We start from the raw sequence: 25,860 nt of genomic DNA, 5'->3' as shown, positions 1-25,860 counted from the left end.
ATGGAAAGCCGCCGCCGCATTGTTGCGCGGCATTTACATAACAGCTTTCAAATACAAAAGTATTTATTAGCTCGATAAAGATAACGCACGCAGCGTGGATTTCTAAATGAACTTTCACGTTTCTTCGACACGGCAATTGCAAAAAATAAAAAATAAAGAAAATAAAAAAAAATAAAATAAAAAAATAAAAAAAAGAAGGAAAGAGAGGCAGGCAGCGTTCGTAGCTCTCGCGTCGTTACGGAAACATCTCGAGGAGCTGCACGCGACGCTACGGAGAACGCATTTGTCACGGTTGTTATACCTCTATTGTCGCTCGAGAAGCAATGTTCCGAGCGCCGATCACGAGCGCGTAATAATTATTGCGCAATGACTATAGAATGAAGCCGCTTCAGCGAAACGTTCCCATTCGTTCGCTTGATATTGTTTTTCAATCGACTCGCCGGAGAAGAATTTAGTCGCCGTTCGCCGGGGCGATTGGCTGTCCTGGTCTCCTCGGCGCTATCCTACGTCTCGGCGCGAGGAGGCTGCTGAGAGCTCGGCTTTCCTCGTGCTTGGCGGCGGCAGTACTGGTCTCGAGCGGCGTCGCCGCCGGCTGGCTCTCCGTCGAGTCGGCAGCCTCGTCCTGGCCGGCCTCGGCCTCGGCCTCGGTCACAAGCGGCTCGGCTTCCGGCGGCGCCTCGGTAGTTTTGCGCCTCGGCAACAAGTTCGAGCGGCGCGCCGCCGGCGAGATGGTCGTCCGGGCGGTCGTCGTCCTCGGGTGCACCTGGATCCTGTTGCGCTGGCGGAGCTTGCTCAGCGGGTTGGCCGTGGTGGGCTTGGTCGCGGGACTCGCCTCCGCTGCCGCCTGCAAAGCCGGCGCCGCGTCAGCTCGGGTCCGAGGGCCTCGTCGGGCGAGCGGCCCGTCGACAACGCACCTGTCTGGTCTCCTCCTCGGTCCCCTCGCTGGCCGGCTCCTCGACGGCGGCTTCGGCGGCCGGGGCAGCCTCGGCGGGGCTCTCCGTGGTGGTCGTGCTGGTCGGGCCGCCGAGTCTCGGCCTCAGGCTGCTCAGTCTCGCCGCGCCAGGCTTCGCGAGGGGCTTGCCCAGAGGCTTGGCCCTCGGCCCGCCGACGGCTATCCTCGGCGCCGTCTTCTGCGGCTCCGCGCCCTCCGGCACTGGACCGGCCGGCGGGGCCGTCTGCTCGGCTGCGAAAACCACGGAGCCATGAGCGAGGCGAGACAGCCGCGACGGCGACTGCGCGCGGGGGGGGGGGGGGGGGGCGAGCGCCCGTTCACGTACCATCGTCGGTGGCGGCCGGCGCAGCAGCGGCAGCGGCCGGGGCTCCCGGCCTGCCGCCGCGGCGTCTATTCAGGCCGGCCAGCTTGTTGAGCCCGGCGGGTCGGTGCACAGCGGGGCCGAGCGGCGGCGGCGGCGGCGGCGGCGGTGGCGCCGCTTTCTCGGACGAGGCGGTGCTCGGCGCAGCGGTCGTCTTGGCGGGCGCCTGCGCGCCGGACCTCGCCGAGGTGCCGCGGTAGCGACCGCGCGGCGCAGTCTTGGCCGCGTCTTGGTTCGCCTTCTCGGCGCTGTCCTTCTGCGCGGCCGGCTCCTCGGGCGACTGGTGCTTCTGGATCGACGGTCTGGCGCGCTTGAAGGCAGGAGTGCCGCCTGCCGGGGTCGCGTGAGCGCCGAATCGACCGCGCGTGCGCTGGGTCGGACTGGCTGGCACGCTGGAGTCGGGCGCGCTGGGCTCGGTGGTCGCCGCGCCGTTGCCGGACTTGAATCGGTGGCGGGAGGCCGCTGGCGATCCGGCGATGCCGGGTCGCTTGAACTTGTTGCGGCCGAAGCCAGGGCTCGACGGCTCCTCGGTACTCGCAGCTGGCGGCGCAGCAGTCGTCGTCGTGCTGCTCGTAGTCGTGGTGGTGCTGGTGGTGCTGGTGGTGGTCGTGGTGGTGGTCGGAGCGGTGGTGTGCGGGGGCGAGGTGGCATCGTCGTCGAGGCCAGTAGTGAGCGGCAGCTCGGTGGTGAGATTGTCGGCGGCGACGCCGGACTCGGTGCTTTCGTCGTCGGCCTCCTTCACGAAGTCGACTAGGTTGCTGCGACCTTGCTGCAGGAAAGCATAGAGGTCGAGAGCAACTTTCTGCATGGCCGAGGGCACCTGAGTGGTCGGCGCATCGGTCACTTCGGTCGAATAGTCGGTGTAAGACTCGAGCTCCTCGTGCTGAGTACTGCGCGGACTCGACGTTGGTAAGTAGCTTGGTCCTGGGGTGCCGAACTCTTCGTCGCGGCTTTGGTACGACTGCTGACGGAAGTGCGCTTGTGCTGGTCTTTCCGCGCGCTCTTGCGACTGTAAGGGGCATTGCAGTGTTCGTAAAGTACTTGCAATTCCATGTCGATATGTCGCGAAAAACAATTCACCTCGTACTGGCCGGAAGCAGGTCGTTTCCGCGCGTAAACAGGCTCGTCGTAGGCTTCTTGCACCGGCGCTGGCTCCTGAATTCTCGATGGTCTTGCGCGTCCTCGAGCGGTCGTCGTGGATTTCTCCTCGTTGCCCTCGTTAGGCGTCACGCCGAGGAATCTCACAGGACCGTTCGGTAAATTCGGCGGGAATTCGGGACCTTCTTGATGCCCACGGAAGCTACTCGAGTCGATGGGTTCGATGGTGGACGAACGCTGTCGATTTCCGCGACCGCGGCTCGCGCGTTCCGTTGGCTGTGGCAGCTCCTGCGATGCGTGGTTTGAGCGCGCTCTAAACAATTCAGGAAAATCGTTTCGTGAGTGCGATCGTCGAGCTGCCGTGAGCAAGTGAAATTCCAAATGGTTTTTTGGCGTATCGAACGCAGATAAAACTTTCTTGCGTGTGAAATTGGAGCAACGCGAGTGGCAGTGGAAGATGCGATTCCGATCGCTTAGGAAAATTTGTGCCACGTATGCGAGCTACGCGACAGTCGCATTACATTGACGTGAAAATGAGTTGAGAATACGCTCCGCGAAAAAAAAAAAAAAAAAAAACAACGAAAGGCACACAATGGCAGAAAGGTGTACCGAGACGTGTGAAACGGAAAGTCAAGCACGTCTGCTTCGATTTCCCTTGCGCCCTACTGCCGACGAATGACGTTCAAGCCAGCGGCTTATTTGAATCATTCCGCAAAAGAAGCGGCGCGCGCGTGTTATTATCGTTACTTTTTCTCGCTCCTCGCCGCGATCTCGTAGCTCCGAAGCGAAAGTCCGCGCGTTCGACACATTACTCTGTCTTAATTTTCGTCCCGTTGTTCGCTCGGGAAAGCTCGGCGCGTTTTCACCGGTAGACGGGCGCGCGTTACACGAGTAATTGGCCGATCGTCGTCGTCCGAGCGCAGTATAGTGGGTGTGCTGTACACTTTTTTTCTGCCTTCCTCTTCTCCCGCGCGGAGCATTGTCTGCGTTAATTCGTGTTTTCTCATTCTACTAACTGCAATTGCTCGGGCACGGCGAAGCGTGCAATTATGGACGAGTTACCGAGGCAGGCGGGCGACCGCCTGTACGTACTACTCGCGAACGCGACAAAGAAAAAAAAACGAGAGAAAAAAAGAACAGGATAAAGGAAAAAGGAAGACAGCGAGCTACTTAGATATTTTCTTGGTCGTAAAACTTGACGAGCGAAGAACGAACGTTACCCGCTTGACTTGTCTGTTTGTTTTGTTTAATGAAATTCACGAACGACGACTATTTTACGCTCGCTCTAATTTTTCCCTAACGTGAGTTATATTCGTTTACATAAGTACTTTGTTTAGCCAATTATTTCGTTATTAATCGGGGGGTAACACCGCGCGTGCATATGCACTTGGTCGGGGGAAATAATTTACAGGGCTTTATCGCTTGCCGATAATTTTTATGGACATTTCAATGGCCACTTGTGTTTAACTTTTTGTTCTTCCTGTAAAGTATTGCAGTCTCGGTAAGCGAGGTGCGCGCAAGCGGTAACCGATACACCGTCAATTGAGTAAGATGCGATACCGATTTCTAAATGGGAAACGGTGACGAAATTATTAGAATATCTCTTTCCTCGACTGTAAATGTCAAGCGAGCCATCGAGGATGTGGTCAACGAGTTTTAGTTCTCATCGACGTACACGGCGGCCCGGTGCATAAATTTGTCTTTTACGTGTGTTTTGCGTATCATTAAACGAACATCGAGGATGATCGTCCAATAAATCAGCCAGCTAGCTCTCGGTTATCCAACGTCTAATTACACTTGCCGAGAGTGCTGGCGCGAGCGAAGCCATCGGACAGCAGAGCGATAATCACAGTAGAAAATGGAAGGAAGGAAGGAAGGAGGTGTACCTTGGCGGGAAACGCGTGTTCGTGGGTAGTCTCTCCTCTGCGACTTCCTCGTGGTGATGGCTGCTCTCCAGTTGCCTTGCCCTGTTTCCGTTTCCGTTGGTCGCTGCGCTCGGGATCACCTCGTTTATCACTGGCTCGGCCGTCGAAGACGAGCCCACGTTGTTACGCTCCACCGTGCTGTACTTATTCCTGTTGGAATTGCCGCGCTGCCTCTGCGAGCTGCTCTGGCCTCTCGTCGCCGCGTCCTTGCCGCCACTGGAAGTGGACCCTTTGCCCTCGTCGTCCTCGTCGTAATAGTAGTAGTACACGTACTCGTACTCGTAATCCTTGCCGTTCGGACCTTTCTTCACCTGGATTTTACGTTCGAAATGGCGTCAATATTTACAACGGATCGACGATAACCGGCAAGCGATCGCTCTCGAACGAACGCGCCATTGCGCGAAGGCAGATGCGCTCGAGGGGCTCGCACCGCCATTTTTCTCAAAGCCGATACGCAGTTGCGTTGCATTTGACCGTTGTATCGATGTTGGCTTTAAAAATAAGACAATCCGGTTTACCCGACTTTACACCGTTACGTTTACCTGGATTCGAGTGTTGGAGCCTGCCGGAACGAGATTCACATCCCCTAGATCTTCGAAATTCTTGTTATCGAAGGGTAGAAAAGAGGCGCCTCCTTTGCCATCTTCCCGTATGATGTTTACTGGCACAAAGTCGAATGGACGATAGTCCCTCTGGGTCGTCAGAATCGGCAACATTGTCGTCGGGTTCTCCGAGCTGAAAGGCCATCGGTTCGTTCGTCAGTGACGCTCGACGAAAACCAAGAATCGACCGATGAAAATGGCGTGCTCCGTTAGTCACGTATCGGCGCATCTCGACGCGATGCTCGTTTTCGGCATAAGGCAGCGCATGTATTCGGAGTGGCATTTAATTAATGCGCGTACGCTCGCAGAAGCGTAATTCGGAATAAGCGCGCGTGAAAGCGAGACCAATCGGCCTTCCTCCCGCCCCCGAAAAAGGTATAAATAAATAAAATAAAAAAGTAAGTGGGAAAAGAAACCATCAAGGCTCCCCGGCACGAGAATTCGCATTAATTCTGCGAATCGATGGAATACGCAAATAAGGATGAAGAGCGAGAGAAAAAAAGAATGAAAACCACTTATTCTCGTCACGACGAGTAGCAGCAAGGTCAACATAATTCGGAGACGCGAGCGAAAGTCTTTTTCTTTTCACGCCAATGCCAACGGTAGCAGCGTCGGAGAAAAAAGAAAACACATTTCTAAAGTGAGAACGAAGAGGAAAAAGAACCGCGACTGTGTATGTTAATTCATTTCGACAGGCAGTTATTTGGCATAAAAAAACGCTGCGAGGGAGCGGAAAGTGTCGTGAGCAAGCGCCGAAATATTCGTGGCAAAAGGTGCAAGAGTGAGAGAGAGAGAGAGAGAGAGAGAGAGAGAGAGAGAGAGAGAGAGAGAGAGAGAGAGAGAGAGAGAGAGAGAGAGAGAGAGATGGAAAAGTAGAAACACGCCGAATTCTAAAAATAACCACGAGATACGAGAACATAATAACACGGGTTGAGTAATAGAATAACAGAGGAGGTAAATCACGAGCGTGTAAAATCCGATTAAGCGAAAGTCATCGGCGTACAGCCGGCGCTCGGCCGGTCGCGATCGAAAGCGATCCGAACCAACCTGACTCTGACGCCAGAGAGCGGCTCCTCTTGTCTGGCAGCGTACTGCCCGACGCGATGGCCGGAGCCTCTTGCCGACTCGTCCTCGTGCAGCAAGCCCGTGCTGCCGAAGTTCTCGAGGTCGACGTGGGCCCTACGTAGCGGCTGCTGCCGACCGGGCCGAGCCTCGTCTCGCGCCTCGTCGTCCTCGTCCGCGTCGTCGTGGCTGTCGTCTTGGCGACGCTCCAACAGCCGGGCGTCCTTGCGCAGCGCGTGCTCGGGTACCTTGTGCGACGAGACGAACTCTGAAAAGCGCTGAAGCAATGACGACATTTATCGGGCGATTTTGGGGGTGGGAGAGTTGGATCGACAGGCTTACCTGCGATACGCGCGGCGCGCGCCTTCGCCGATATTATCGGCTCGCCGTGGATCAGCGGCATCTCCTCCAGCTCGTGCCCGTGCACCTTGCCGCCCGGCAATGCCAGCACGTAGCATACCTGCAGCCTGTCGATTGACAACCAACGTATACTTTTAGCCGTCGAAAGTCGCTTTTCTAATGCGCCCGCTGATACGGATAATTAAGCGCATTGCACGCCCGAGTGATATCAGGCTCGCTGTCTTTCTAGCGGAATCGTGAATTATTCGTCAAGCGCGATTCAGGTGCAGTAATGGCCGTAGCGAATGCGGAATGGAATGGCGCACTGGCAAGCTTGACAAATGCTTCGTATAAAGCCAAAATGCGACGTCGGGCTACGGGAATAACGAGCCCGGCGATATCGAAAAGTAAATAATGGCTTTGGAAAACAGCGGACAAATAGAAATAAAGCGCACGCTTATCTGATTGTCTTCTCGCGCGAGTGCGCCCGAGCCGTACGCGAGAGCAAGCGCATACGCGTAACATATCTAGACGCCACCGCTAACTTCATTTCTCGCTCGTAATTGGAACATCCGCGCGAGCGAACGTTCGCCCTTCGATTTACTCCGGCGCATCTAGCTTGGAATGCTCGCGAATCGATTTGTCGCCGGCGAACGCTCGTTCGCTCTATCCGCAAGTAGAAATAGACGAATAAGGCCAGACGGAGTCAGTTCTGCAGTTTCGCAGTTTTCTTGTCGCTCGATGTCGTGCAGTCGTTATCAACGGTGTCGCTCGTTTGCTCAACCTCGCTTATCGAATTTTCTTCCCCGCTCGCGTTCGATTCACACTCGCTTAAGTTACATCATCAAAAACAATTTATATTATAAGTTTCTAAATTATATCACTCTGGTTAATCGCAATCTCAACATTTCCATATTAATTCATTAATTTCACATTAATTCCTTTTTTTCTTTATTATCAATTAATCAATAACTAAGATTGAGTTTTCAATTTACATCTTTGGACCGAGCTAATTTTCAAGCTATGCATTTTGCGAATTATAGTAGAATTTTCTTATCGACAAGGTAATGAACTAACGAATTTCAATATCACTGAGTTATATGAAATAAATTTCACTTTCAAAATTAAGCTTTTCAGCTAATACATCGATAATACATAGTAAGTAATTTCCTCGAAATCAATCTACAACACTAACGCGTTCCATGCTGACTTAGCACCCAGTGTGCTCCTGCATTAGTCACCGTCTAGAATACTCACGGTTTCCGCAACGACACTCGAGCCTCGAAAACGCAGTCGCGTATCAATAATAATACTTTCATTTTTATTCTACGCTGCACATTTCCGATCGCGTAAAACTACCGAAAGGTCCCGAAAACTCAAAAATTCTTTCCATAGCGATGCTCCGCTCAAGTTATTCGAATAAATGCGCGTTGAACGCGCCTTTTTCAAAGACTATGTCAACGATTAACGGAATTCTTTGTGCAAACTGAAATAAATGCAATTTTTATAGCAAGAGTAATTGATAGTTAACAAACGCGAAAAAGAATATGAGAAGGATTACTGTTTATAGGCGTTTAGCATTTTACACTGTGTAATTTATAAGCAATTCGCGCAGCTTTTCAGCTTGGAATGAGAAAATCTTTGAAGGAATCTAAAACATTTTCTAACGCCGCGAGCAGTTAGCACGCGATGGACCTAAAAAAACTATATATACGAGAAAGAGAGAGAGAGAGACATGTCAGTAAAGCCTCCGCGCTTTGTTTTTTTCCGCGCGAGCGCGTTATTCGAAGAGAAAAAGCTAACGTGCAACTGACGGATGAAGCGTAGACGCGTAGTTTTTTGCTCCACGGCGCGTAATCGATCGAGTATCAACGATTGAGACATCTAATCGATTGGATTAAGTGGCGCAAGTTGAACGCTGTTATAAGACACTCGGCCCGGCATATTCATCGATAATGTAATCGAGCATTTGGCGCGCGAGCCGTAAACGAAGCCGGTATCGTAGTTGCCGATCAATCGAGATTTTAGAAAAGGAAAGTACCGGGAGGAAGAAAAACGAACCGCGAGACGGTCGCGCGAGTGAATATAAACGAGCTGGTCGGCTTCCAGCGACAGGCGGCAGAGGATAATCGTAAGTGGAACGGCAAAGGCCCGCAGAGCCACGCGCCGCGGATGCAGCGCGTAAAATTGGCGCGAAAATCTGATTGCGAAAAGAGGGCACGCGACGAGGCGCGCTGATCGCCTCGCTTTCTATTGCTGTCCCACGCGACGCGTTCGTTTTTTCCTTCTCTTTCTTCCGAGAATCGGAATCTCGGCGGCGTTGTTCTTTCTCGCTCGCGCGGCTTTCAGCTGTCTCTCGGCGTAGGAGTCCTGTCCGCGGGACAATGGAAAATTTGCTTTGCAAACGCTCGCTCGCGGAAAGTTTCGCGCCGCGCGTGGGCGACGCCTTTAAATATTAATTCGATCCGACGTAATTTTCTCGTTTATCCTGTCCGCCCGTCGCGTTTTCGGGGCTACAGTGCAACGGTGCGTTGCTCAACGCGGCGGCGGCTCAGGTGCGTTAGATAAGGGTTGCGGACGCTTCGGAATGCGTTGAGTATGTAACTGAAGCAAGCTAGTTTTACGCACTCTGGTCGAAACGTAACCGGAACGGAACGCCGCGAATCACCGACGACGCGCTAAACTTTGGGCGAGCATGCAAAAAAGGAAATCTCTACGGGAACTCGGCGCAACGATCGTGCGAGAATAGCGTTAATGAAATCGAACGGGAGAAAAATGAGCGGAACACGAGTTGAGCAATGAGGATAGCAGCGGGCTTCTCTGATTTTGACACGCTAATTATGATGGGCAGTCGAGCATTAATCCCGAGACGCGTACTCTGTCTCTTCTATCAATCTAATCGCGATTGCGACTCTCTTTCTCCGCGTTGCGCAGCTGCCCGTTTCACGCGCGCGCGCGCGAAAAAAAGAAAAAGAAAAACAGGCTTGCGATCGTACATTAACATTTCTCCGCCGGTCGTACAGGTCGATAATATCTCGCGCTCTAATTGTCGATTTCACGGTTCAGGGCGAACAACACACGTATATATCGCTCGCAGCATCTCGAGAGTGAAAGTGATGCTTGGAAAAATCGGCAACACGGGGAGGGGAGGGGGGGGAGAATTTCTTTAACGCACGACGCGTGTTCTTTTTTTCTTTTTTCCTCTCGTTGAAACGGAGGATAGAGAGAAAGAGAGAGAAAGAGAGAGAGAGAGAGAGAGAAGAGAACGAAAAAGTGGGTACTCACAGGAATAAGGCGCCGCCGACAGTACGCATGTCTGGTGTGTAGGATTGTCGCGCTGGTGTTGAGAATTCGGGGGCTGCTGTCTGCCGGCTCTGACTGGCCGACCGACTGTTGGCCTGGCGCGAGCAGTCTGCCAGGTATCGAAGCGGCCTGTGTGTGCTACGGCAGCAGGCTGTCTCCCCCACTCGCGCAAAGAGAAAGGAAAAGGCCCCCAAAGCTACGCGCCGATCGCTCCACTCGACTCGACTTGGAGAAAGAGAGACGCTCTCTCTCTCTCTTTATCTCTCTGTGCGTGTGCTACACTCTCGTGTGTGTATGTGTGTGTGTGTGTGTTTCACTCTCGACGATCACCGACACATCCCACAATAGCGCCTGGCGAGTGAGACAGTGAAAAAGAGCTTTTACCCGCTCGTCGGCAATGACGACAACTCGGTCAACTATGAGGAGGCTGCCGTTGCTGGTAGTAGCTTTTTATACGCGCCACCCCACCTCGCACACTCTCGCAAACTGCAGACGCAACGAGAGCTTTCAGGGTGAGGGACAGCGTCGTGTATACCTGCGAGTATCGCAGCTTATCCGATCACACGCGCGCGCGCCAACGCCGTGCTCCATAACGCCGATCGTTTTTTTTTTTCTTTTTCGTTCTCATGGAGCCGAAAAAGCTCGAGCCTCAAAATTAATTCTCATTTCTCCTGTCCATCCGATTGATTATCATTCGCTTCTAGCGCTTACGTCACTTTCGCTCTATTACGGTTTTTTGATGCTTATCGATGCTAAATTATTACCTACTGCTTTTTCCCGCTGGCATTTCTTTTCATATACTCGTATTCTGGATATTGATTCTGAGCTCGAACGAGTTGAATTAATCATCTTACGCTTCTCCAATTCAGCAGTGGAGCTTTTCATGCAGCTTACACATTGGCTTATTCTACAGTTTGTACATCGTGGCTCGTTATACGACGAGCTGTCGAGAAAATAAAAAAAAAGCCGAGCGTTCGCGGGCAGGCGGAGTAGCGTTGCAAAATGTCTATGCAGCGGATAAAATATTTAGTCATGTTTGGGACACACCATAACGCTCCGCGTGGTCCTCGCATCAATCAATGTACGTGTTACACAATAGCTTTCGCGCGCATGCAGCGGGTAACGCTTGTTAATAGCCGCTCGCGCACATACCTTTTACACGATTACATATGCCTACGGCTGCTTGCTCTCTTTCGCGATACTAAGAACTATTATTATTTCACCTCTCGAGCGGATAGTATTTTTTTTTTAATCGCGTCTTCGCCTTGCCGGAAGACGATTTGATATTGCATACGTAGCCGAAATTTCAAGGTTTCTTTTTCATTTGTTTTTTCGAGTAATCCGAGCGCAATGCGAAATTCAGTCGTGTATATTTTGACCGTGATACAACATAAGCAATTGGCCATTCGATGGCCATTCGATAACAAGCAGGTTTCGATTGAGCTCTGACAACACAAATTTCACACTGACATTGATGCGAGCTAACTGCCGCTCTTCGTAACGTCTGCACGTGCTCGGCTATTTACTATTACATTGTTTAATGAACGTAAAGGTATTTGCAAAGAGTTGAGTAAAAATTAGTTTCTTTATTTTTTTCATGACGAAACCACAGACGATAATAATTGTTAATCCAAAAGATTATTTATTCAGCGAGTATTTATCAAGTGCCTTGTACAAGTATGGCAATTTCTTTGTTTTCTTGTTGGTTACAGGGCAACGCCTACATTTGAAGTTTTTCATCGCACCTGCATACCACACGTTACATTTCACACGCGAACTACAGCTGCTCGCACTTTGCACACACGCGAGACCTTCGCGAGATATACCTTTTTAAATGTACACTGACCTCGAAATAGATAGCGATAAAATTATCAAGTGGCTTGAGAAAGGGCCAAGGCCCGTCGGCGGTCGAGGAGGGAACGATTGTCGCGCTGCAAACAAAGAAGAGCCACGGCGACGCTCGTAAAATACCGAAGCGCGAGTCGAATGCACCGGGGTAACGCGGCAGCGCAGGGTTCATTGGCACTCGGCGAGGGCGCGATCGTCATTCAAGGAACAGCGCGTCCGTAAACCGTGCGGCTGATCGCGGCGAGAGGGCGCGCGCGCGTGTCATAACGCGCGGTATTACACCATCTACGTGGCTATTTTTCGTCGCTCGACTATTATATCGCTCGAGTCGGCTCGGCCATTGACTGCCGCCGCTCTCTCGTACGGGGAGGTGTCTCGGAAACGTGGGAGGCGAGACGCGCGTTCGCATTTCTTTGTGTCTCGCCCCGCGCGAGCTTACGCGCGCGCAGCCGGCCCAGCAATCGTGTCGCCCTTTTGTCCTCGACGTACCTTGCCTGCCTCCACGCATTTTCTCCAAGATCGACGCATCGTCGAACCGCTCCCCCTTCGACTTCCCTTCGTGAATGACAGTGCGCAAGCTTCGTCGAAGACTCACTGCTAGTTTGCGCCGTTTAGTCATTTTCCGGAATTCGGTTATTGTGATTCACGGTGCCTTCAAATAGAACCGTCCACGAGTCAAAACCTATTCTCATTTCGTTGCGTATTATTAAAAGCGAATAAAATCGAATGATGCATTAATCGAAGTTGTCCAAAATCACATACTCGAATTCTCGAACTTGTTTACATCGAGCGTCATTGGCTTTCAACCGTTTGTAATTTTTATCGATTCATACGCATTTTTCGCCCATCAGTTCAGCGCGCGTGAAAGTTCGGCGGGCGTGTGCTCATATAAATTTATAAGTGAAAAGGTAATCAGCGATTACGGGAAAACGGGCGTAATTTCTTAATCAATTCGACGCACGATAATTCAATTTCTGCTATTGGGATTAACAATTGAGCGTGAGCCGTGGTGGCACGTGTGCAGCATTCAAAGTACTACGATTTTTCCAAAGCGGATGATCGACGTCGAGTCACGCGAGCGAGCCCCTCGTCAATGACGGAGGCTAGCAATAATAATTCGAGAACGAAAAGGAGAAAATTGGCGCGGCGTGCGAAGGAAGATGCCACGGAAAGCCGAGGCGGGACCGATCGAGCTTTGATTCGCCAAGCGCAGCGGCGCTGCAATTTCGAGGGAGCCACTTTCTCCGTGTTCATCGGGAGCGATTGTCTCTGGCTGACGTCAGCCGCCAGGAATGTCGCGTATCGCGCACAGAAGCTCGCGGGCGCGCGCTTTTCGCTCGCCTCGCCCCGCGCTCCACTTTTCCTTTCCGCGCGCTCTTGCATCTGCGATCGGGCGCATAACTTCCCGGTCGCGCCGCCCGTCGCTCGCACGCGTGCACTCCTTTGTCGAGCGTTGGGAAAAAAGCCACCGACCGATTCTTCCCAAGGTTTCGGCACTCGCGATCGAGGGAACCGCGAAAATTCCGGCTTTTTCGCGAAAGTTGTACGCGGCAGTGACGTATTCGCCGAGGGCGAAACAGAACGTCGGCAACGGCTTCGATCGTGGCTATCCGAGATTTTGCAACGCGTGTTCTGCGCCGAAACGAGCGTTCGCTCGTGGGTTTTATTCGACGACACGAATATGCGTGAAGCGTGAAGAACGTTTTTCCCCTGTTTCAAGTCCACGACAGCCAAGTAAAAGCGATCAAGAACCAAGTTTTTTTCCGCGAGGGTTCGATAAGAGGCAATAAGGGGATTCCGTCGGAGATCGTTGGCACTTTCTCCATTGTCTAAAAAGCGACGCGGCGAGAAGAAGATCGAAAGCGAGAGTCGCGGCATGCAAACGAGAGGCGAGAGTTTCGGCTTGACCGTGGCGCGACCTTGACTGTGTGTGTGCCTCCCGTGTCTCGTTTGCGGGAGAGGAGGACTCCCCCTTTACCTTGACTTTTTTCCTCGGTTCGGGCTGTCCATCGCGCCATCGGACGCACGAGCTGCCCACGTGTGGACGACGATAAGGGACAAGCGCAGGAAGTCGCTTGCAGCAACAAAAAATTTTTAATTAATTGCCAGTAGCAACATCGCGCCGGTAGCGGACAACGATCTTTTCGCAATATCCGAAACCTGCCACTGCGAGCCATTGTCGGCTTGACCTTCTGTTTCGCCCCTGCTGCCCTGACAACCTCTATGTTTTTGTCCAACGATCGAATTACAACGCTTTATATATATATTTTTTAAACGCCGATGTACAAGGATAATAAGTTTTAATTAGCGATACTTCAAAGAACTGTTGGGCAAGAATTTCGCGAAACCGGTCAAGGAGAAGATTTAAAATATTTTTATCAGCAGCCGACAAACAGACCGAAAAAAATGTATCCTCTTATAATATATGTATATACACGATCGATCCGGTTCTTCGGGGAGGCAACTCGCTCACGCGAAAAAGCCTGAAACACGCGAGCTTTAAAATAATGCGCTACTATGAAAATGCTTTGCCAATAATGGATTCATCGTGAGTTCGGTTAATTGCAATCGAGTGTGCTTTGTCTCGCGTACTGATGATTCAAGTACACCTGCGCGGCATTCAACTTGGCTTGTCCAACAAAATGCATCTCTCCGGTCGAGATGGCAATCGATGCTTTTCACGTTGCTGTTCTAGTTGTCGATTAAAAGCGGCGAAAAAAAAAAAAAAAAAAAAAAAAAAAAACGGCCTGTGACAAGTCAGTCGAGCAGGTGATAAAAATACATATAATTTTGGTAATAACGGTACCATGTAACCGCGGCATTTAAAGTCGCATTGCAAGCAGTTTTATTTGAATTGGCAAGATAAAAATCTCTCGCATAACTTTCACGCACAAGTCGAACGACGACAACGTGCAAATGTTAAGGTCGCCGCCGCATGTGCATATAAAAAGTGGAACATAGGTCGTCGTGCAAGCGAGTCAGGTGTGCAACACGCGAGACCGCAAAAGAAAAAAAGCGGACGGAGAAAGAGGCAAGCGAGAGCGAGATGCGGATATGAGGCACATCTAGAATTACGCGGGTATTATAAGCCAAGATAATTCTCGCGTGTACTTAGGGGGCTGCAACTGGCTCGGCTCGCCGCCGCGAGAAAATCTCTCTCGGACAAGTGGGTCAAGTTGAAATCCGGTTTCCAGCGAACGCGTGAGCGCATTTTTTTCTTATTATTATTTTCTTCATCTCGAGAGAGTGATCGGGTGAAAAAAAAAAAAAAGTGTCGCTGCTTGGCGCCATCAAAATCCGATCGCCGTGATATATGCATACTCGTTTCGCTCGAGACGCCAAAAAATCCTCATAGAAAGCTCGTTTGTTATACAACGGCTTTGATCTGTTTGGATTGTTGTCTCTGTCGAGCGGCTATGGCGTATAATTCGCATTGGAATGCTTATGAATATTCTATTATAGTTCGCGTATTTTTTTTCCTTTCTTCTCCGTCAATTACGAAAGCAAGACTACCTGCCTATGTTATTTCGCGGCAAAAACTCATTTACGAGCACGTCGATAAACAATTCAGCCCAGAAAGAAAACATTATACGCAATGACGTATTTGGAGCTTTCAATTTTTATCTTCGGGTACTTTTACTTTCGATGATGGCATCCGCGTTCACGAACACACGCAAGAGTATCGGACATTTTTCTCGAGGAATTTAAATCAGCGGCGCCAACATTCTTGTAATACGATACAATAAATTACCGAAAAAATGTACTTACACATTACTTTCTCGAAGAAGAGAAAGCGCTGTATTAAATGTTCTCTAATTAAAAGTACCGGAGCGAAGGATACAATATTTGTCGGATGAATGCAAATAAATTAAAAAAAAAACTCATCGATAAGTTTTCGAAAGTATGCAACGTTTTTCGAAAGAAGAAGAAAACAATGGCGATTGCCGACTAAAAGGCAGAGTGGAAGTTGAAAGGAGGTATCGGATGTGCGCTCGATCGTAGATTGATGGCCGCCGCAAAGTCTCTTGAAACAAGTAAAAGTTTTGGGGGAAAAAGGAGACGCAAAGAACCGGATACACATTGCGCGCCAGGGAAATCAAGTTTGAAAAAGTGAAAGAGAATTTTTTCGGGATACATATATCGCAAGCACTGTTTTCACGCACTTGTCCTCTCTCTCTCTCTGTCCCTCGCTTGATTTCTATTAAATTCAGATTCCAATGCCAACTGGATGGGCATCTTTCGTCAACTTTCAAATCCTCCTTGTTGTTACGATGCAGTTTCTCTGTTTAATTTTGCCGGTCGATCGACACACACACACACACACACCACCTGTTAATTCAATTGACAATCGGGAACTTTCTTCTCGAATTCTTCGCGGTTGTTGGATGGCTTTTGAGCATATATAGGCGTATACCGACGTTCTACCGATGGCTGGCTTGATTCTTTTTCACTTTATAAACTTGAGATACTAACGCCTATCCTTGTCATGAGCTAGCTTTGCATTTGCGTATTCGTGCAGTTAACATGGACAGCCAGTAAACAGTGACATAACGCGGCGAGTAACGAGTAAGACAAGTTGTCGACATGTTTTCGTCGGACCGTTACGAGCGACAGCTTGCGTTATCTGCCGTTTATCATTTGTCATTGTCATGGTGATGCGAGTGTAGGTCAGTGGTACACGCAACGTGGGTCTGGCTGCGGGGTATCGAATCGATGAAAATTTAGTCGGCGAGCGCGCTAACGAGCGTACAACTGATTAAGCGTAAGCGGAGATCCGCGGCTCGGCGCGTTGTCCTAGTAAGCCGGCCAGATATCGAGAGCTCTTCTCGCTTTCGCTCTGGCGCACGGAGAAAGTCCGGCGCACGAATCCCGTGCAGCGGCGAGCTTAGGTCTTCTTCGCGGAGCGGCGCGGGGGAGCCAAGAGCCGGCTCCTCGCGTGCTGCAGCGCGGAGCGCCTTTGCGCAATCGACCGCGCGAAGATAATACCCGGCCGCCGTCGCGGGCGAAGCCGATGATCCGCTCTCGCGGTGGGGGCTCCTTGCCGGAGCGGCGACGTTGCGCAAGCGAGGCGGACGACGATGCTTCGGGGCGAAGCGCGCCTCGTCGACGCCGATTCCCTCCAATTTCGAAGCGACGATAAGCAAGCCCGCCTGCGCCGATCGACGCGGGCCTACTCCTCGTTCTCCCATGTTACGTGCAGCCGCGAACATTCAGCTGCACAAATTGGATCTTTTAATATTGCGCCCGACTCCGCGGCGAGAGAATTTTCATCTCGATAGGACCTAATTACGCAACTCGCGCGCACCTTTTCCACGAGCGACTACTTTTCACCGGTCTTCTCCGCGCGAATCCATACGAGCGCGTAACGAATATAAAACGAGCGCTCGAAGAAAAAATGCCCATACGCTCGTCAAGAGGACGACGATCGATAAGTTTCGCAACGAGCGACGCTCGCCGTATGAATAACTGAAAAGCATGTGGAAATAGATTGGCGCGCGAGGCTCGCCGACGATAAGCGGCAAGACGAGAGGTCGCTCGAGGGAAACGAGTCGGGATAGGCACGTCCTATTTGGCTGTGGGAGGGTGCGCGTCTCTCAGCGACGGCGCTATTGCGAAAGTAGGAAATAATCGCGGCGAACGTTAACGACGGCGCGCGCCGCTCTCGTTGGACACGTAAGCGGCAGCCTCCGCGCGCGAGCTCTCTGACGCAACCGCGGGCGGCGACGCGCGTCCCTGCCCTTTCGGGGGGGACTCGCGCTTCCGCGTCGCTGGTGGGCAAGGACGCAGAGCCCTCGCGTCGAGCGCTAACCGAGAGGCGCCGATCGCGAGAGAGCGCGCGGTTGCTCAAGCGGAAATCTTGGATGTAACCCGACGAAGCCCGGCACAATCGAGTCAGATATAATTCAATTAGAATGTATAACGGCACGTAAAAGGCTTATATAAGCGGCCCGGTAATTGCTTCGATAGCTTCGAACCAACGAAATTAGCGCGAGAAAGAACGAACGCGCGCGGCCTCTAATCTACTCGTAGATGTGCGCTCGTCGGAGGCGTTGCGCTTCGTACTCGTCCTACGGTAGGCCCGCCGCTGCGACCGCGTTTCGTCGCGCTCGTCCGCGCGGCCGCAGCAGTCGTCGCCGTTACCGCAGCCTCTAATCGTGCTGCGCGCTCGCTTCGCTTTGTTCGCCGAGTCACGAGAACAGAGCGAAGGGACTCTTTCGTATCGCGGCCTTTCGAAACATCACGGCGTACACACGCCTACCGCCTTTCCTCCGCAATCCATTTCTCGCTCGGCTTTTTTCACTCGAGAGCCGAGGGATGGGCGGCCGATGCCTTCGGAGAGCGAATGCTCGGCCGCGGACGAAACGCGAACGGAGGCACTCGGGGCGCGAGCGAGCGCTGGAAAGCCGTTCGAAGCTGCGCGCCCGGTCAGACGTCCGGCTTGCGCGCCACGGAGCAACGGCGTGCCGCGCTCGGCTACCGAGCGCAAAAAGACGAGAAACCGCCGAGGGAATGCCGCGCGCGAGCGTGCCGATCAAGGATGACCGGTGCGCCGCGCGTTTTCTCGCTGCCGCCCGATCGAGGCCCCGCGCCACGTTTGTCCGCGGCTAATTGCCGTACAGCTGCTGGCTTTTCGCTCCGTACGAGACGACGACGCCGACGCCGCCGCCACCGCCGCTCTTGCTAAATTTAGCCGACGCGGCATTTCGTTTGCGCCTGCCCCCCCCGACTCGACCCCCAGATCTCTCGCGCGCGAGTACCTGTGGGAACGAACGATCTCGATGTCCGACATCGACGAATGCATAAGCGCGCGGCCGATGTTGCACGATAGAATCTCGTCTCCCGTGTGCCCGTGCGAGCTGCACATTTTCTTTTTTCGGCCTCGCGTTCCTACAATTTAGGCTCGCAAAAATGACAATCGCTCGTTTACTTTATGACCAATTTAAAAGGCAAACTATAATTTTAATCTCCCGTTCAAATCCGACTTTTTCGTAACGTGTAACGTAAAATATTGCCCGTAAAAGACTTATTTACTAATGATGGAAATAGAGCTGAAAGTTCTTTTGCTTTAGCATGGCAACGCAACGCTTGTACGAAAGACAAGAGATGTCTTAATGTCCCAGCGACTTTTCCATCTGGAATTTTCATCGCGTAATTACTTGAAATAAAGTGCGCTCGAAGTATTGAGTTGTAAAAGAACTTGGACGCGACGCGACGGGATATAGCCCTCGAAAACGAGTAATTAGCCCATCGGGCGCGCTTAATTACGCCGGCGAATAAAATAGGAGCGCGCTTGCGTAATTTCCGCGACGGAGCTTCCAATGGACGCGTCGTATATCTCACGGGGAAGATCGATGTATCGGAGCGTACGGGAAGCCTTCGCTCGCGGCATACATAACGACGAGCCGTAAAATTTCGAGCGACGATCGCGCCGCGGCCGCGGCAGCGAAACTTTCGATATCTCGCGCGCGCGGCTGCACAGGCTCGCCGATATTTCTCTTTCTTTTCAAAGCGCCGCGCGATTAATCAGGAAGCTTTTCCACTTGGTCGTCGACGCATTAAAGACCGACCGACCGACCGACCGACCGACCGACCGGTTCTAAGTTTATCCGGAGACGCTGAGTCTCCTTCTGAATAGCACTTTTCACTTCTCCCGGTTAATAATTTTCTCCTCTATCTGTCTCGTTTGCGACGTTCAACATTGGAATATAGAAGTGCCGATTTATTACGATTTCGATTTCTGGCCTCTTTGCTAATATACCCTCTCGTTGATTTTTGACACTTTACCGAGCGGAACGCGCCCATTATCGCTGCTCGATGTCTCGCAATATTCGACGTCCGATTTCTTAGCCGCCTTGTACCATTGAAGACCAAATCGACATTCACCGCAAGACCCTCCACGGATCGTCGGGCGAGCGATCGCGACACGCCTTGAGCGCGTCGCAACGCGAACAGTCGATCCAAAGGCGACGGCGACACTCCCGGGGCGCGTGTGCGTCTAATGAAAACGAAATGTGCGCGCGGCGCGAGAGGCTTGCAGGCAAACGAAAGTCGCACATCACCCGGGAATCTTTTTGTTTTCGATGTATAGGCGCGCGAACGTGCGACACACCGATGTCGGCTCTTTCTACAAAAAAAAAAAAAAAAAAACCAGAAAAATAAGAAACGAAAAAAGCAGAGAAAGAAAAAGAAAAAGAGAGGTATCCTGCAATCACTTTCGCAACGGCGAGCTGCGTCCGCGGCCAAGACGACGCGTCAAGTCGATTACAGTGGCCAGTCGCGTGGCTGAGCTGAACAGTCAGAAAGGCGCAAGTCCGTAAGGTCAAGTGTTGCGAGGTAATAAAGGGAGAAGAGCCGCGATACGTACGAAGAGCGAGCAGCCGTCGTCGGCGAAAGTGAGTTCGAGAGAGCGAATTGGCTGCAGAAGGTGCGCCCTGGATGGCTCAAGGCCGCGGTAACATAAGCAGCTCGGCTTAGAGGCGCCGTCATTTAGAACCGCTCACTTTCGCCGCGACCGCGACGAGACACAGCTTCTTTGGGCCACGCTCGCGAGGCGCAGTTTTTTTTCTCTTTTTATTCTTTCTCGAATCCGCCCCCCAACGGAGATAGTTCCACCTATTCTCCTTTGTTCAACCGTTCTTCTACGACCTGCCGTTCACCCAGGACATTCCTCTTCGTGACCTGACGTGCACCGCCTTTTTTTGCTCTCTCTCTCTCTCTCTCTCTCTCTCTCTCTCTCTCTCTTTCCCTCTCTCGCATTGCACGTAGAACAATACACCCGTCAGCTGCAAAAATTTAATTTTCGACTCGATGTTGTTTCGTTTTGTCGATTGCGCGCTGCTCTCGACATTTTTTCACTGGCTATGCTTGCCAATCGGTTGAATTGCTTTAGCCATTGTCGCGATAACGATCGTAACGACCAACAAAAGTCCATCAAAATTTCAGACAGCCTCTGAAAGGATATTTTTGCGCCCTTTCATTGTGCTCAAGTCCGGAGCAGCCCAGACTGCTGTGTTTGTCTGTTCCAGAGTTAACAAAAGCTGATTACCAGTCTTAAGGTGAGATATCATGCCATTAAGAAAAACTCGGTTATGAATTTTGAGCTGCTACTTATTGTGTCCTTATCAATCGTAATGCGATAAACGGATAAACCGATTTCTGTCTTATTTATTTTATTTTATCTCGTTGAAGAAAAACGTTTTCAAACAGGTTGCTCGGCAGGAAATTCGGTTGCATAATGAATAACTAATGCAAAAGAAATATGATGAAAATTATTTGGCTTTATCGTAACATATTCTTCTTCTTTTTTGTACAAAACGTGGTTCTTGAGAAACAAGAACTTTTCCGTGATTTATTCTGTCGTAAAACAAAAATGATAAAGGAAATATCCCAGTTGATATCAATATCGAATGCGTAGATTGCGAAGCCTTATAAAAATTCAAAATATGGAAATATTTACATGAATATATTAAAATTAACACAGCTAAATAACATTTTTCAAAGCAATTCTTGTGTAATATCTTATATACTTAACGATAGAGTCGAGTATTGCACGGTGCGCGAGATTTCGCATTGTTCCAAGTTTTTATTTCGCAGATTTTGTTTTTCAGAATTGAGTTTCATTTAATTTTTCCACGTACAAAGAAGCGAATGAAAATTGAATGTTTTACGGACAATGATTGCTCAATACAAGGAATTCACGCATAAGCTTATCATTTAAACGATTACAAAATACTTGTAGGCACAGAATCAACTTGTTCGCTTGTTAAAAAAGTATTAATCAAGTAAAAGCCTCTGCAAGTTGTCTTTTCATCCAGCAACTAAATTGAAAATGCATTAAACAATGAAATGCAAGCTCCTTACATATGAAATATTCGTTGAAGAGGACGAAGCAACAAGCTTGAATGGGGGTAGAATTAATATTTCGCTCTTGCACAAGAAAATCTTCGGCAACGTTGTTTCTTATGCAGGAGTGCTTGATATCCTTTGTGCATTAAAATCGACAGTGCATTGACGGCATTACGCTTAACCCCGTGCTCGGTATGGCTTCGCCTTCACGTCTTCGGTTTTCGTCTCTTCGGCTTCTTCTTGAACTGCCGCTTTGCTGCGCGATCCGCCAAATCTTGGCGAAGCGCGGCCTGCGCTTTTCGACACCTCGTTAGTTTTTGCTCGTGAGCTGGACTGCGATCTACAAATGAAATAAGTGTAATTGAAACAAACACGTGTTTCTTATTCTTACATTGCGTCTCATCGTTATTATTTTAATTATTATTTTACCAACAATTTGCTACAATGCTTTGACTTGCGTTGAAATCACATATCGATTTAAATAGATATTTGTTTCGTGTTACTTTACAATCAATAATCAACGGTGTGAATGGATTTCTAGCTGTACATCCGTGCAATTTGTATGAAAGAAAGTCATTGCTTCGGTACATACGAAAGTTTTCTCTTCGTGTTTCCGTCAAAACTATATACGTACGTGAATGCAAGTAATCTTGATTGGCGGAGTGTTAGCTAGGATAATTAGCTTCCAAACAGTATTATTCTGAATACTGAAGAACGTTTCAAAGATAACAAGTCTACGTACTTAGATTTTGACGGCCCTGCTTCTGTAGGAACTTGAGTTGACGAGGGTTCTTTAGTGATGCTTGACAGGCCTTGTGCTCGACGCCTCTTGAGTGCCGCTAACAAATCCTCGTTCGACCTAATAATTCATGATGGATGGTGAAAAGACGTATACACTTGAAAACTTATTCATTTTTCTTATTTTCTCGAGTTATACGAAAGCGAAAAAGGCTGATTTTATTTTAATTCGACAAAATCAAGCTGCTTTCGATGAAAACGATACGCCAAATTTTCTTATCGACTGACTCTTGAGAAATGTGACAACTCAACTTCTTGATAGTATTGCAGAGCGATGGAAATACATATCCTAGTTACATAAATTACTTAAGCTTAATTACATGAAAAGTTTTTTGTTGAGCGCGTTAAGAAACCGAAAGGTTTTTACATGCACTTTCTCTACGAGAAAGCGATTGATAGACATTTTTTGAAAATGTTCTTCGATTCGTATGTAAAGCTGGTTTCAAGAAGACATCTTGACACTATCTCCATCTATTCTCGTGTCAAGGACTCGAGATGTACCAATGGAGAAACCGATGAAAAAACTATCAAGCAAGTTCAAGTAGTACAATAACATGCAAGCTTCGATTGCATTACGTTCGTGTTTTACTCTCTCTCTCTCTCTCGCGATATTTTGCTTGTATGTTTGTGACGTCGATAGCTGACCTGAAAGGCCTGACACCACCTCCACGGCCTTTCTTTTTAGGCGCCTCAGTGGTTGTAGTGACGATTTCATGTTTCTCTTCTCCCTCGGCTCCTTCTTCGTAGTCTTCTTCGGTTAACTCTGCCGTTGCCTCGGTAGTCGTAGTTGTCTTTGGACTGGCTGCTGCCGCTGCCTGTAAGATTAACATCCGCGTTAACGAATACTTAAAGTAACCGGTGACCGACAAATTATTCATTTCGATGATCAAATTCATAATTTGTCCGTTATTAATTAGCCAGCGGAAGCATAGAGTTGCGGGTAATTTTTTATTGACAAAAGCGCGTACAACGATGAAAATGCATAAATCTCATGTATTTCAACGGGGTGCAATTATAATCATAAAAGAAAGAAAGAACACTTGTAACAGAAGCAAGGTTGCACGAAGGAATTCCAGGAGCATGAAAAAAGAAAATTGCACGCAAATCAAAGGAAAAAAGTGGCTTGGCATCGCGTCGTCTCGCGAAAGAGTGCCGCATAAGTAATGACTGCGGGGGGAGCGAGTGACTTACGGCGACGGGCGACTTCCTGGGCGCGAGCGAGCCCGCGCCACGGTTTCTCGGCGAAAGGAGAGCGCCGAGTTTGCCGGCGCTCTTGGGGTGGTTGGCTTTGGCGGGTGGCGGCGCGGGCGCTGCCGCTGCTGACTCTTCCTCCTCGTAATCGAAGTCGCCGTCCGCCGAGTAGCACACCGTTACAAGGCACACCGCCGCCAACCTGTTCACACGAGCGTGCACTTTGATCGTCGGTCGACTTTCGTTCGCAGCCGCGCACTCCCGAGCGACGCGAAGAAGCGACCGTCGCGCAATGGCTCGCGCTCTGTATCGCTACGGGGCGCGCGCCCGGAGGAACGCACACGAGCGGGAAACGAAAATCGCGAATGCCAGAGGCGGAGCCGAGCGCGCGCCTGGCACGTTCTCTCGGTTACGGACTGTCGGAAGGGCAAAGGCTCGCGGCCTTCGCACGCCACGCTCGCGCCATTTTTACGGTCGGCCAACTCTTCCGTTTCTCTGCGCGCCTCAGCTTCGTCAGCGCGTTATCGGCTGCACCGACGACCAATTTTCGTATCCGGGAGTCGACTGGCGCGTAACGGCACGCGCCAAGCCAAACAACTTTTCGCCTCCGCGATTACGAATCGGAATCGTATTTGATAATCGGCGGCTCGATTTGCATGACCGGCTCGCAATGCAGTTTCTCCCTCGGCTGGCGACCGGCGCTATTCCAATCGACGCGCGATTCTCTTCCAAATAGATCAGTTACCGCGCACCCGACATTGTCGGCACTGACCGTATGCGAATTCAAAGTTTTCAAGACAAATTACGCAAGTGTACGCGTGTAATGTTAGACGCCCGCAGAATTGATTTGATTGGCCGCGCATACGTGCGGAAACCGCCCCGCCGACATATCTATCGGCTAAGTTGGTCCCGATATCGCGATGTCGCGATATTGCGCGAGCCCGAGGTTAGTTACACGCGCCTGCTTTCTTTGAGAGCGAACGACGCCCCGTTGCACGTCCTTCCAACAATGCTGCGCCGACCAACCTCTTCATCTTTCACCGTCGACTTTTCGAGTGCGACTGCGCGAACTGGTCGTGGATACGTTTGACGCTTTTGAGCAATCCTCCGACATACGTGATATTACTTCGCAACGCGACTCGTGAATTTCGAGGAGATGCGTTGTCGTCGATGGCAATTCAATTCTCAATTCTCTTCGGGCCCCCGCGATCTCTATTTTTACGTAATCATCGGATACCCTGACGCGAAAATATGCATCGTTGGGAGTAAAAAAAAAAAAGAAGGAATCGTTCTCTCTTTGTTTTTGCGCCTAAATCGTTATCTCACACGCGTATGAAATTACAAATGCACGTAGGCTGTGTCGGTCGTTCGCTCGGTCAACAGCAACAGACTTTCACCTGTATAACTACGCTTGTTGTGCAGATCTATTACAGCAGCCGCGAAACAATATATATATATATATATATATATATATATATATATATATATATATATGTGTATATATAAGTATGTATACGCGAGTGAATATCTGATTTTCCGAAAAACGCCTATCACCCGCATAATACAGACAAACGCAGACGCAAACGTACGACGGGACATTAGAAAGTCGGAGTGCGATCGCGAAAGCGCGTATATGTATAATATCTCGCGGAGCAGAGTGACGTAACGACAAGAAGCCTACGCTCTCTCTCTCTATCTTTCGGACTGTATAAAATTCTCATCTAGCCATCTCTCCCGTGCACGCGCGTTTCCCAATGACATTGTTCGAGCGCGCATCTTGCCTTGTACGGACTCTTCTCTCGCCACTCTTACAGTGGAATGCGCGAGACTCGAGAAGCATTTTTCTTTTTCTTTTTCTTTCATTGTTTTTCGCGTTAAGTTGTAAAGCGTATGTTGGCGAGTACTTACGCGAAGAGTGTGGGCTTCATATCGACGCAACGAAGTGTGAAGGGATTCGGCAGAGGCGAATTTTAGCGGACGGTCGGACGGTGCACGCGACACTGGCCACGACGCGGGAATAAATAAAGGGAGAAACAGCAGGCAGCGGCAAGCCAGTACTGAGCTCTCCCTCTCTCTCTCTCTCACTCCGGCTCTCCCTCCTCTCCTCCTCTCGCACGAGCTCCGTCGGATCGTCAACGCGCTCTTCCTCAAAATTATACCGGCCGGCCAGCCTATCCGTTACGCGCGCGCCTCGGCAGCCTCACTTGTGATTGCCCGGTTCAATGATCCTTTGCCCGTACTTGCCACTGCCGCGCTCATCTTCACCCTTCGCCTTTTTCTTCCCAAGCAATGTCTTGCGATGCAGTGATCGCAAACAGCACTACGGTTATTCTCGTCGATGCTCTCCGCGTTAACGGCGTTACAATTGTAAAACCAAATTTATCGGTTGCGCAAAAGCACAAAAATTAAAGCCAGTGAGATAATAGCGTTATATAGCATTACGACATTTCGGTGGCGATGTCACAATGTTTAGAAACAGAAAATTAAATTTTCGTATGCGGAATATGGCACCAGTTTTTTTCTTTTTCATCTGAT

The 25,860-nt window shown here is 50.3% G+C and overlaps 2 protein-coding genes across 2 annotated transcripts; both read right to left on the bottom strand.

The window, feature by feature from the left end:
- Positions 1 to 368: 368 nt before the first annotated feature.
- Positions 369 to 9,653, bottom strand: LOC131667573 (mucin-19). Its single transcript, XM_058941072.1, is given in 9 exon segments — positions 369 to 844; positions 915 to 1,183; positions 1,260 to 2,297; positions 2,387 to 2,724; positions 4,298 to 4,647; positions 4,879 to 5,071; positions 5,986 to 6,268; positions 6,343 to 6,467; positions 9,625 to 9,653. Coding segments are annotated over 9 exon segments (3,018 nt in total). The 3' UTR covers positions 369 to 451.
- Positions 9,654 to 21,199: 11,546 nt separating this feature from the next.
- LOC131667572 (uncharacterized) lies at positions 21,200 to 24,359 on the bottom strand. The gene is made up of 5 exons (XM_058941071.1): positions 24,352 to 24,359; positions 23,326 to 23,527; positions 22,780 to 22,949; positions 22,079 to 22,195; positions 21,200 to 21,676 (listed from the first exon to the last, which is right to left on the bottom strand). Exons 1-5 carry the CDS (start codon positions 24,357 to 24,359, stop codon positions 21,514 to 21,516), a joined length of 660 nt encoding a protein of 219 aa, XP_058797054.1. The 3' UTR covers positions 21,200 to 21,513.
- Positions 24,360 to 25,860: the final 1,501 nt, after the last annotated feature.

Source organism: Phymastichus coffea, unplaced genomic scaffold, assembly GCF_024137745.1.
Source record: "Phymastichus coffea isolate CEN01 unplaced genomic scaffold, Cenicafe_Pcof_1.1 PCOF00068, whole genome shotgun sequence".
Lineage (NCBI taxonomy): Eukaryota > Metazoa > Arthropoda > Insecta > Hymenoptera > Eulophidae > Phymastichus > Phymastichus coffea.
This window is presented reverse-complemented; position numbering and strand designations above follow the sequence as displayed.

Coding starts and splice junctions, on each gene's coding strand:
- LOC131667572 (XM_058941071.1), bottom strand. Junction 22,196..22,779: donor GGTGGTGTCAGGCCTTTCAG/GTCAGCTATCGA, acceptor ATGAATTATTAG/GTCGAACGAGGATTTGTTAG. Junction 21,677..22,078: donor GCAGGGCCGTCAAAATCTAA/GTACGTAGACTT, acceptor TTTCATTTGTAG/ATCGCAGTCCAGCTCACGAG.